Source organism: Schistocerca americana, chromosome 1 (assembly GCF_021461395.2).
Source record: "Schistocerca americana isolate TAMUIC-IGC-003095 chromosome 1, iqSchAmer2.1, whole genome shotgun sequence".
Taxonomy (NCBI): Eukaryota; Metazoa; Arthropoda; class Insecta; order Orthoptera; family Acrididae; genus Schistocerca; species Schistocerca americana.
Window position 1 is genome coordinate 753347424 of NC_060119.1, and position 13670 is coordinate 753361093.

Genomic DNA, 13670 nt, shown 5'->3' on the forward strand with positions numbered 1-13670 from the left:
AACCAATAAATAGATTTAAGTGGAAAATAATCAAAGATAAAGCTAGACAACAAATAAATATGCCAATTGTGGATACTTGTGTGAGCTACAGAGGTTGATAGCGTCTTTGTAGGAGATGGTTCTTACGACAGACGGATGGAAGAAAGATTAGAGTAACGTCCCATCAACAGCACAGTTATTAACGACAGAAGAAAAGCTCGGATTACAAAAGGATGGAAAAGGAAATCTGCAATGCCCTATTCAAAGGAACCATCCCAGAATTTGTCTGTACTGATTTTTGGGAATTGCAGAAAACCTAAATCTGGCAGGTGAAATGGGTATTTTAACCCTCATACTCTCAAATGCGAGTCTAGTGTGCTAATCACTATGATGGTCTCAAAAGAAGTAGGTGCTCTGAGGAGTGAAAAATTTGTGTTTTGAGTACACAAACTCTGAAGGGAGTGAATGCAGAATGAGTCTGTGAATGAGATAGGCTCATAGAGAATAGAAGAAAGTCGTCCTACATTTTATTCTTCATTAAATATATCAACCTTGACTCACTTAACCAGAGGATAGGGATACACAGGAAAACAACACATGGAAATTTTGCCTCACAGCAAGTGCTGAATGCTGAGGCGGAGGAGACACGCAGAGTTCGCATAAGCTGATGTAGAATCGCATCACACATTTTTGTAGTAGTAGTAGTAGTAGTAATAATAATAATAATAATAATAATAACACAATCCCTGTCAATGCTTAATAATAATATAATCCCTGCCAATGATCATTTGATTACCACTTACCTAACAGGCTTTCTACCTATTAGAGACAATGATGTCAATTTTAGGTTTCTTCTAGAAACTTTTCCACCATAGAACCCAATTTGTACAAATCACTCGTTCCAAATCATTACTATATATTGTGCAAAATGATCCATGGAACATGAAACTAACTAACTAATCAATCTTACAACATACATACTATTTGAAAAATTGTAATTGCAACTTATGGCTCAAAGATGAATAAACAGTCTCATGTGTGTCACAGCATAGCAAAGCAGGCAAGAAGCTCTGGGAAGAGAAGTTTAACACTACAATTCAGGTTTCTCTGTCAAGTGAATATTGGTTTAGTACTACTCACTGATAATGGACACGAAAATATAAGGGTCAGTGCAAATCATTAATAAATCAATAATGTATTTTAATATACTTCCATGCTATTAATGTAAAACAGTATTTTGGTACAGTGAAGGTTTTTGAACCTATTCAAAAATAAAATTCTTGCAAAGAAAACAAGACACCACTATCACCAAATTTCAACAGAATAATATGCTGTATTTCCTGAAAAACTGAGCTATTGCTACTATTTGGAAGGCAAGTTCACCTACTTCTTAGCACATTCAAAGTACAGTTTAGAAAAGTGTGTTCAATTATATCATATCATAGCTACATTACAAATATTCTACACAAAAAAAAAAAGATCTATTGTTCTGTTGGCAAATCTGATTTTTCTATCTCTGGCTGTTAGGTTGAAGATTTTCCTGAAGACCTATAATACTCATTGTTTTAATTATTTCAACCAGATCTTATTGAAGTTCTCATGTGTAAGACCACCAGACATAGGACATTATATTAATAAAATATTTATGGTTTCTATGGAGATGCTACCATATGTGTTCCTAGCAGACAATGATAACATAAACAGTGAAGGTTATATTGGGATTGGCGATTCATATGCAAACACTTTAATGTAAAATATCACTTTATTGTCTCTGCAGGAGACATTTAACAGTTTCAACTGTTTTATGACAAACAGTTGCTTTACAGCAATAGTAGTAAAAGAATAATCTAAAAATATATTGCATCACACAATTAGTTATACAGAATATGCATAAATGGAAAACAACAGATACAGAGCATCTCTGTACGTACAGAAATACATTTCTTTAAAGCTTAAATAATAAACCCTTGAATGAACATCCAAAAACCTCTGAGGTAAGATAGTCTGTCAATTTGAAGTCATAAAATCCCTTGTCACAATGCTAAAAGAATGTGCACTTCAGACGTAGTTTTTTTTTTCTTTTTCATAATTGTATTTTGGTGTGAAGCTCCAGTTAGCTTGAACCATTTGAGTTTTCATTTAATATTTTATTGTTAAGGAGAATCCTATCACGACACACTGCTGTTTTGGACAAATGTGTCCTATGGAAAGAATAAAAGCCCAGCAAGACATCTTGCAATAATGTGTTCTCAGAACAAATTAAAATCTAATTTGTACAACGAATAAATAGAATACAGTTTTCTGAAATGCACAGTAACAACAAATGTTTTTGCAACTTTTTTATATTCAAACAAAATAATTAACATAGATAGTTCATTTATTATATAACTCTGTTTATGCCAATTATAATAAATGTGCCTCTCATGGAAGAGTATCATTTTAACTGTCACTAAAGGGTTTCAGTCACAAAATTAAAATATAAATATCTTGCTTACAATGATACTTTGTACCCACATCATAGAATTCTTTGAGCCTCATTTCTGAGCTCTACATACACAGTATGGTACACCAGTCACAAGCTATTTGTGCTGAGGAGTTTAAGCACTCCACAGCTCATTTAAAAAGAAACTGGAATTTTGGCTTATTCTGTATAGTAATTATCCAATGGAATGAGGTTTCATAGTACTTTATAGGTACATGAAAACAAAACCACAATGTAATCACATTATAATTTGTGGCTCAGGCACTGAGCTTGCAATGGACTTGTGAGGCAATACTTGCCCACCATTTACATAAAGTTCATCCTTCACTATTACATCTTCACCAAGAACTGTAGTATTCTCCATTCTTACCTGAAATCATAAAAAAAAAAACACTTAATAATTTCACAAAGTATGGGGCCACGCAAGTGATTTGTGCGTGCCTCTCTCCTACTCCCCAGACACACTCAAACACTTACACGCAGTGAGGGGGCAGAGGGGCAACTGTTCAACACCAATACAATGTAATACATAGATAACCTTTCTCATATCATTTTTTAAATTTTAAAATGCGAAAATACTTCTCACAATATGAAACTAAAATATAATAAATTGGTATTATGAGCTTGAATGAGACACACTGCTGTTTTACCATTGATTGTGTCCGTCCTAAGAATAGTTATAATACTTGTTCATTTGGCAGTACAATACAATATTTCAGTCCTGAAGTGTCATAATTTTTCTGCTTCCAATAAAATGATAAGCAGAATGAGATTTTCACTCTGCAGCGGAGTGTGCGCTGATATGAAACTTCCTGGCAGATTAAAACTGTATGCCCGACCGAGACTCGAACTCGAGTTCGAGTCTCGGTCGGGCACACAGTTTTAATCTGCCAGGAAGTTTCAAACGATAAGCAGTTCATAGCACATTAACTCATTTAGTTTTGGCAGCTTGAAATTATTGTTTGATTGTTTCACTAGTAGCAAAAATGTCATTAATTCTTAAAAATTGTTCTATGGGTTAGCACATATTTAAAATACTACCTTCCCACACTCAACACACAGTGAACACAAGCAGAGTGCCTATAGGGTTTATTTATGCAAACCACATCTAGCACTAATAATATTCTCAATTAGATAAATTGGAAGGACTTTTATCTATCTTAAAGAGTACTAATATGTAATTTTCAATTTAAATCTGTGTATCTGGGACTGCCACGACCTTCAAAAGATTAAGAAATTTTGTCAGGCACCTACAAACAGCTATAGAGAGGCAATCCACAACCACATGTTTTGGATGATAATTTGACAGCTCCCTGCACACGCAATCTATGAACAGCCTACAATACATTCTGTACTATCCAAGTTGAGTGCTATTCAAATAATGCTGCACAGCATAATCTGGGTCTCTACTAGTCCAGTGTACATGTACACAGAACATCTCACTCAATGGAGAAGACCTATCTGTGCAGTCGCTTTGATTCTGGCTAAAGTCTGGATCAGGGCCAGCAGCAGTCATGGCAGTACCTACCTACTTCTTATAGGTCAGCAATGCATAAATTCGCATAGCCAATAGGACAATTCTTTGACATAGTGCCGAAATTGAAACCACTGTCAGTGTATTAGTGAGTTTTGAAAGAGATATTTTGTTATTAAGGCAGCACGTACTATAAAGTGGACTGATTTAAGTGAATACTGCAGGAGAAGACAGATTGCTACTTACCATAAAGAAGACAAGCAAAGTTGCAGACAGGCCCAATGAAAATACACTTATATAAAGCTTTTGGTCACAGCCTTCATCAAAAAAAACACACACACACACACACACACACACACACACTCTGCCAAATCCAGCATCTCGGGCCAAAATGCAACATCATGTGGGATGCAAGCAGCAATCTGGAGGGGGCAGCAAGGGAATAGTGGTGCACGGGTGGGGAGAGAGACTAACTCTTTCCAGTGGAGTGTGCAGGGACTAGACTGCCCCAACAGGCACAGCATCAGGAGGTTGTGCGGCAGGGAGGTGGTGGTGTGTGTGTGTGTGTGTGTGTGTGTGTGTGTGTGTGTGTGTGGCGGGGGGGGGAAGAAGGAAGAAGGGGAGCTAGGAACAACGAGCAGATGTGGTTGGCAGAGGGCAAATAAACAGGGTGGGAGATCACAGTGGGGATGAGAGGATAGGATTGGGGGGGGGGGGGGGGGTGGAAACTACTGCATGGAGGGTGTGGGCATGGTATGTTGCCATAGGCCAGGATAATTACAAGAGTGGAGAATGTGTTGCACGAATAAGTCCCATCTGCGCAGTTCAGAATAGCTGATGGTGGAGGGAAGGATCCAGATGGCTCGGGTAGTGAAGCAGCCATTGAAATTGGCAAGGGATTGGGATTGGGAATGGCACAGGGTTGCACCAAGATGTTGCAGAGGTTGGGTGGCTCATGGAAAACCACTTTAGGGGGGGGTGGAAGTACCTCAGATAGGATGTCCTTCGTTTCAGGGCATGACGATAGGTAACCAAAGCCCTGGCGAAGGATGTGGTTCAGTTGTTCCAGTCCGGGGTGGTACTGGATGATGAAGGGGCTGGATGTGGTGGGAGGATTGGGGGTGTGACAGGAAATGGCATAAGAGATTGGTTTGTGGATTAAGTCTAGGGGATCGTGCCTGTCCGTGAAGGCCTTAGCGAGACCCTCATCATACTGAGCAAGAGAATTTTTGCCCCTGATGATGTCATCGATTGGTGCATGTCTCCTGGATTAATTGCAGAGACACAAAAATGTACCAAATTTGGTAATTAAAACTACTACATAATTGATCTGTGCAAGCACACTGATTAAGTGGATTAATGTTTTTTAGTTAAATCATAGGAGAAGGTAGGTGGATCAATGTTTATTAATAACAGTTGCATATTCGATATATTAATAAACACTGATCCATCGACCTCCTCCCATGAATTAATTAAAAAACACTGATCAATTACTCAGTGTGCTCACGCAGATTATTTGCATAGCAATATAGAGTAGAGAAATAATTCACTGCTTTTTCGAAAACACTGTATCTTAGGTTGCGATGCTGTCCTTGGTTTGCAGATGCTAGCACAGTTTAAATAGCAGTTATTCAAACAAGGAGCAATTGAATTTATAATCCTCATTTACAGCAATGTTTCGCCCTTTCTTCTGAATGTATTACTTCAAAACAAACAGCTGACACACCTTCCGTTGTTTCCATTATACCTCACAACAAGTGCTGACAACATTCCTGCACGAAACACATAAGTACACCCCTGGCCCTATTCTAGATTCCTGTGAGTCCCAGAGCAGCTACATCTACACTCCTCAAAATCACTTTATGATGTGCTGCAGATGGTCCTTATGGTCCTTTGAGTATTACATTAAACTCTCGCTAATATGGCCCTCAGTAGTCCGGCCTCTCAGCAATCAGGCCAACATGCAGCCTCTAGCCGATCAAGCAGAAATGACGCATACAATAAATAATTCTTGTGTGCAACAATATTCTTAGTTAATAACAACGTTCAACAACGCTATACAGGTCTGAAATTGTGGCTTTCCGTATGGTTCAGTATCATGGCTTCTCAAAGGAAACACGTTATGCTAGACCCTCAAGCAGAAGTCCGAAACTCAAGCTAAACCAAGAGTCTTTGCAGAAAGCCACTGCTCTTGAGTACACTGTCAGACGAGCAACTATTTATGACCACACTTAAACAGATAGAGAGATAACCATAAGAGTACAGGGAAGTTATGATGAAACTGATGAACAAGAGGGCACAGGAGGAGAGAAAATTAAGATGCCACATGTGTGCTGGTGCTGAAGCCGTAGACATCTTCCTGGAGTAAATTATCCTACAATTAGAAACATGGAGTACCAATGTCATGGTTGTATAGTCATTGTGTGATAAAAAATACTGCATAATTTAGGACATGTTTCATAACTATTCTCAACTACTACTGAAAAATCCAGGATGGACTACTGGCCGTAAGCTTTATTTGTGACAGTGTTTTTGTTGTGCCTATCTGTGACTCAGCATCTCCGCTATATGGTGAGTAGCAATTTTCCTTTCCTCAGTACATTCTATACTACTACTACTATATATATACACGCTAAAAGACTAAGTTTTCTATTAAAATGAATGTATCTTTAGATTTTAAGTGATGTACCCATATGTGCAAGGAATAGCCGGATTAGCAAGAGTCTAGTATACTATCATTTTCGCCTTGCCTGCTCCATTCGCAAGAGGTGAACACTACTAATGTTAGGTCTACATCTGTGCTCAAATTTGTTTGTTTTTCCCCTTATCATCATTTCAGGAAAAGTATTTGGGATGAAGTTACATGTTTGCCACCTCATCTTGGAATTTTAACAGTAAACTTCTCCATATATGCCCAATCCTCCTTTTGCAGTGTATGCCACTAGATTTTAATGAGAACCTCCATATGCCCTTATGCTAACTAAATCAACCTGTGAGAAACTGTGTACTTTTTGTGTGTGTGTGTGTGTGTGTGTGAGAGGGGGGGGGGGGGGGGGGGGGGGGGGGGCTTCTCCATGCGTCTATTAATTCTTAATTCTATCGGATACAGGTTCCCAGCTGACAACGAATATTCAACAATTAGACAAATCACAGGTTGGAAAGCTAGCTCATCGAAGAGTTCATTTCACTTCCTTCGGGTTCTTCCAAAGATCTATCAGTATTGCACCTGGTTTCCCCACAACCAGCTGTGTCTGATCATTCCACTTTAGATTACTTCAGATATTATTCATAAATATTTTACAATTGTTAATGCCTCCAGTGTTTGTTCACTAATTGTGTAATAAAACAACAATTTACCACTCCTTGTCCACAATATATTACATTTATTTATTTTGAGGATCAACACAGGCAGTGCACGCTAGAAGTACTGATCCTATGCAGGTCTTCATATATTTCCCCTATAATTGTCAGGCGATTTCAATTTGTTGTATGTAACAGCACCAACTGCAAACAATCTCACTGCACTTCTGATGTTAGTCATCCTATCACTTAAATATATCAAACGGTAATGGGCCTGAACACCTGCTTGTAGTGAGCCCCAAGTTACTTTTATTCCATACAGTTTCATCCTATTAAGAACAATGTATTAAGCTGTTTGTATTAAAACATCCTGAATGCAGTTTCAAAACTGATTCATTATCCAGTAAGTTTGTATTTCTTCATCACCTGACATTGTGGAGACGTGTCAAATACCTTCCTGGAGACCAAGAGTACACCAGTATGCACATCTGCCTGACTGTCCTAACTAAATAATAAATGTGTAATCACAGTACTCATTTGCCAGTTTTAAAATGTGGAATAACTGTTTGAGCATAACAACTCAAAATTATCCAAAAAGTTTATTTTGTACATTATCACAAATCCCATTCAACATTAACATCTAGTAGGCTATATTAAACATCCACCACAATATTCAGTCAAAATGCACAGTACCAGTTGGATAACTTACGAATTGATAGTTATACTTACCCACTGACCAACAACGCTGCGCCACCCAACGATGCAACCATCCAGCCATGAATGAGATCGAACTGTTGCACCACGAAGAATAGTTGACCGTTTTACACATACACCATCCTCCAACACAACTCCAGGTCCTATGGTTACATTGGGACCTATGCGGCAGCCCTCACCTATTCGCGCACTTGGATCCACTAAGACATTACCTACAGCACCTGGTCCAGAGTAGAGTCGGGTGGGCTCCTTCTGCCGCAAAGAAGTCAAGTAGAGGCACATTCCTTAACAAGAAAAATAAAATGAGTTCAATTTTATGAACACAGTTACACACATGTGGAGAAATGTAAATATGGAAGGGGTGAAGGAGGGGAGGGGGGAAAATATACAATGTGAGTTATGTAGCAGGATCCTTGGTCGATAAATTGCAATTTCTTAGAAATCTTCCACTATTTTTTGGTCTTTCACATGTCCATCCAACCAATTTATGTAGTTGTTTCATCTTCATGTTTTCTATAAAGATACACTTAGATAATAGGCAGTTGTGACAAATTACAGTAACCATGAGGACTAACAATAAGGAACTTCCTGGCAGATTTAAAGTGTTTGCTGAACAGGGACTCAAAGCACGACCCTTGCTTTCAAGGGAAATGCACTTACCAACTCAGTTACCCACCTCAAGAGCTTTAATTCAGCTAATGTCTTTCTCCTAGCTCATTTATTATTAGCATTGTCCAGAAAAGGCAAGGTTTCATGTTAGAGACAGGTCCACCACAGTCTTGATCTGTCAGAAAGTTTCAAAATAGCCCAGACTCTGCTGCAGATGAAAGATTCACTCTAGAAATATTTGAGACTCCTTGTCTATTTATGTGCATTTCATTACATGATAATAGGAACCAGATAGTCTTCGCAGTAAATGTTGAACAGCCTCAGTAGGATACAGAGGAATTTTAGAAACGAGCCATGGGGTTTGACCTGTGACACCGGAAACATGCGACAGCTATCCCCCATCCCAGCAGGCTAGCCTATAAACGTTGTTAGTACAAAAATTTCAAAGGCTCTCAACAATTACAAGTTCTTTTTGTATTATAAGAAGTCGGAAGTATGCATATTTTTAAATCGTAGTACATTTATCAATGCAGTTAATCAAGTTCACAGTATGTATAAAAACAGTAGCATGGAGGAAGCAGAGAGATGAGCACACACTTCCTTTTGAAGGACATCATTGTTGACTTTGAAATTCACTTTAATTGCAAACACTGTCACTTCAGCCTTTGTGTAATGTTCACGTAGAAAGTTATATGAACCGGACCTCCATATGCAAAAAAAATTGTTGGATATTTCTATTATTATTATTGCTTCCCTTTTAATGTTCCCAAAAAAGACCCTTTATGAGTAGCACTAATACTTTCATTTTCTATAATTTTTAAATTGTCCTCCCAAAAATGATTGAATCGTTCACTTTACCCCATGTCTCATATGTTCAAATTCTTCCTTTTCCTAATATAACCACCTCTCTGACTCATTCTACCAATTCAAACAAACCTTTATCTTTCAATAATGAACTGTTGCTGTGGAGTGTGTACCAAGCCAACAGTCAACTCACTGTTATATTAGTTCCCACATCCAAACAAAAACGGATTGGATGGTAACTCGAAATGACTTAATTAGTCAACTCAGTTTCTAAAATATGGTAAAATGACACAAGAAATATGGCAGAAATTATTTATTTATGAGCCAATAAAATGGCTGGATCGAAAAATAAGTTTGAAATCACAGCCACAACAATAAGGACCACTGCATCTCAGTGACTTACCTGTGAGAAAGTCTTTAGGCTGACCAACATCCATCCAAAATCCTTGTAGCTCCATTGCATACAACTGGCCTTCTTTTGCCATGTCAGGAAAAACTTCTTTCTCTATGCTTGTTGGGCGTAACTGAATACGTCTCAGGACTGATGGATTTAATATATACATCCCAGCATTGATTTTATTCGATACAAATTCTTGAGGTTTTTCTATAAAACTGTCGATTCGGCCTTGTTCGCCATAGACTACAACACCATACTTGGATGGTTCCTCTACCTTTGTTACAATTATGGTACCTTCTTTACCATGATTTTTATGAAACATTACCAGGTCTTTAAACGGAAAATCACATATAATGTCAGAGTTTAGGACAAAAAATGGTTCATTGCTAGTAGTTAGAATGTCTTTGGCCAGTGCAAGTGGCCCAGCAGTACCCAACGGTTCAGTTTCATGGGAAAATACTAGGCTTACACCTAATTTTTTCGCTTCTTCACTCAGTTCCTGTTCCATCTGTTCAGCGCGGTACGATACCGCCAAGACGATTTCCGACACTCCAGCTTCGACTAATGCTTCTATCTGATGCAATAGCATAGGTTTGTTGGCGAACTCCACTAATGGTTTGGGGCGACTTAAAGTAAGAGGCCTTAGTCGCGTCCCATAGCCTCCAACCAATATCAGGGCTTTCATGTCGTCTATGTTACTTTCCTTCGCGGGCATTTCAGGCAAAGCTAATCCTGCAATTAAAGTAAATTCTTTTTACCATCACAATGTATTCAAAAGAACTCTCATTTTGTTGAAAGTTTTATATGAAATTCTTGTATTTATTCATCACAACAAATAAGATATAATACTTACTGTTTTCTCGTAAACAAGCGCTCGTTGACAACTGCACCGCCTTATCTCGCTCTCGGTGCGCCACGTATTCATTGCGGATTTGTACTGACGTCGATATTTCTTAGCAAACATTTTACTTGACACGTGTAAATAATAAGTCACAAAAGAGCTGTCTTAGCAACTTTCACAAAAATTATCACACTGCCAGCACAGCACTTATCTCAACTAGACATACGCTCCTTTGCGTCGTACACACCCCAAAAAACAACATTGACAGCTAAATTCCGAGAAACACCAATAACACAGGACGTAAAACAAACCAAAGAATTTCGCAATGTGACAATGCCATGAAGATGTCAATGCGGCTGGTAAACTATCTGTGACAGAGAAGTTCATTCTGTTTACTTCATCAGTGTTAAGATATTATAATTATTCGACGTCTGTAGATCATGAGGCAAAATCTAGGTTGGAAATTTTTCTAAATGCTCATCTCATCAACTATATAAGCTGATATGAATTGGCTGTGAGTAAGGTCGATTAAATGTCAGTTAACAGTGGTCGTCACATTACGGTAAGTCAATTCGCCACTACCGAACGGCGAAAGTGATCTTACGAGCTACAATCTGCGATACAAAAAGTTAGAGTATTGTGTCGAAATTGGGGAAATAAAAACGACAGACTTTATTAATGTACAAAGCAAACTCCTTAACATGGGTTCTTCAATAATTTTGTGTGGCGAAGTGTTGAGAAGTGGAACAACTTTCAAAACAATCTAGAGAAAATACATACGAACAAACATCAAAAAATATTTTTAAGAGAATAAATACAGCCTTCTTATACATTAACTTTAGGTTTTTGTTCCTTACATAAGTAATAACATAAACAATTGTGTCTTTGTCCTTCATTACAGATGTCTTCTCACTTAAAACGATAATTAATGAAAATTTCATCCTCAAATGATGTTTTCATTTATGTACAGTGTGAGTGTCAGTTCTGTCCTCTTACTGTAAAGCCTAAATAGTTTATCGCTTTCAACCATCTGACCTCGCTTGTTAAAGAACACTCAATGAAAAAAAGAAACAAAAAAACAAAATCCACTACTACAAATTGAGTGAGTTCGGCGAAAAAAGGTTGACATCTGATTTTAGCAGATGACGACAGTGTCTAAACTTCCTTCTCGAGAAACCTTGACTGACATGAGTGGTGTGACCTTTCGTTGAAGGCCTGTGTGAGCGCCGCTATTTGAACTGCGTCGTGGAATGTTTCGATGTGACATGCATCACATGAGGTCCAATGTGAGTAAGCCTTAATACTGATCGTCAAGGGAAACTAGTGTCTTGCCACTGACGTGCAACAACGGCTCCAGACCTGCAAAGTGAACCGAGCTTTGAGCAGGACATACGAATTTGTGACTTTTTTTGTGGCGCATAATATGAAGGCAGCCTGACCTTTCTAGCCGAGCACTGCACTATATTGTCATTGAAAGAACGTGTAAACACATTTAAAGTAAGTGGATTTGCAAAAGAAATGTGTTTTAATTACTTTATTAATAAATCACTTCAAAATTGTGATGTGTAAAGTCTGTTCTTCTTGTACGTCATTAACATTTAAGCTGCTACAAATCATTCTTACTATTGTAATTAGCAGAACATTCAACTTTTAAGAAACAGAAAAAACGTAGCACTTTTTGTCAGAGAGCTAGGCTTAATTTAACTTCTTGATAAGAAGTAACTTCTTTCTCTTGAATCAGATTTCTCACTATATTATACACTTAAACTTTCCTCTTTTATGATTTAATTTTTAAAATACTCTTCGTGTAATATACTGTACTGGATACACAATTGATGCACAGCTGAAAGCCTTTGTTAATAATGTTGTTGTTGTTGTGGTCTTCAGTCCTGAGACTCGTTTGATGCAGCTCTCCATGCTACTCTATCTTGTGCAGTACCTACTGCAGCCTATATCTTTCTGAATCTGCTTAGTGCACTCATCTCTTGGTCTCCCTCTACGATTTTTACCATCCACGTTGCCCTCCAATACTAAATTGGTGATCCCTTGATGCCTCAGAACATGTCCTACCAACCGATCCCTTCTTCTAGTCAAGTTGTGCCACAGACTCCTCTTCTCCCCAATTCTATTCAATACCTCCTCATTAGTTATGTGATCTACCCATCTAATCTTCAGCATTCTTCTGTAGCACCACATTTCGAAAGCTTCTATTCTCTTCTTGTCTAAACTATTTATCGTCCATGTTTCAATTCCATACATGGCTACACTCCATACAAATACTTTCAGAAACGACTTCCTGAACTTAATCAATACTCGATGTTAACAAATTTCTCTTCTTCAGAAACGCTTTCCTTGCCATTGCCAGTCTACATTTTATATCCTCTCTACTTCGACCATCATAAGTTATTTTGTAAGACTGCAGCACTATGCAGCTAGTTTGTCAGAATGATTATTGTCAGCTAGTTAACTTAGTTTACTCGCTGAAAGCTGAGAGAAAGACCATCCCACTTCCCTGAGTCATATGTCAACATATCAGCTGGTGAAGCTTTTTGATTTTCGTAGCAAACAATATATCCTTTTTAAAATCATTGTTCACTGTGTTAAGATCAGTGTTATGTGTAAAGATCACACGTTGTTTTAGTGTGACTTTTTGAATACATACTTCATTCTAAACTCGTTGTCTTGGAATGTCATTTCATAGGAATAGTTCATCTCCCCATCCCACTGTTCAAAGAAGGTTTATCATTACACACTACTACATTGCACCATGTGGTATCCAACAGTTTGAATATTGTTCAGAAATTTTATTTAAATGTAAATGTGTAGTAGCCACTGCCTGCTTGCTGTTCGCTGTTGTGCTTTCGAGAAATCTGTAACAGTGTTGTCAAGACATGAGGTAGTGGAAATTTTGATTGTTTTATTCAAGTTGCACATTTAATACTTAATATTCCAAGTTGCATTCAGATCAGTTAGAGTTCAATTCAAATTAGGTTCTGTTTACTCATTGGTTAGCTTACGAGTTTGAGTTGGATAACAGTTTGTGTGTACATACTTTTGGTAATATGTAGAG

General features: G+C 37.9%; 1 protein-coding gene across 1 annotated transcript; it reads right to left on the minus strand.

The window, feature by feature from the left end:
* Positions 1 to 1722: 1722 nt before the first annotated feature.
* LOC124611190 (mannose-1-phosphate guanyltransferase beta) lies at positions 1723 to 10921 on the minus strand. The gene is made up of 4 exons (XM_047140223.1): positions 10613 to 10921; positions 9766 to 10491; positions 7965 to 8233; positions 1723 to 2831 (listed from the first exon to the last, which is right to left on the minus strand). The coding sequence occupies exons 2-4, from the start codon at positions 10472 to 10474 to the stop codon at positions 2700 to 2702; spliced, it is 1110 nt and encodes a 369-aa protein (XP_046996179.1). The 5' UTR covers positions 10475 to 10491; positions 10613 to 10921; the 3' UTR covers positions 1723 to 2699.
* Between the last annotated feature and the right edge of the window lie 2749 nt (positions 10922 to 13670).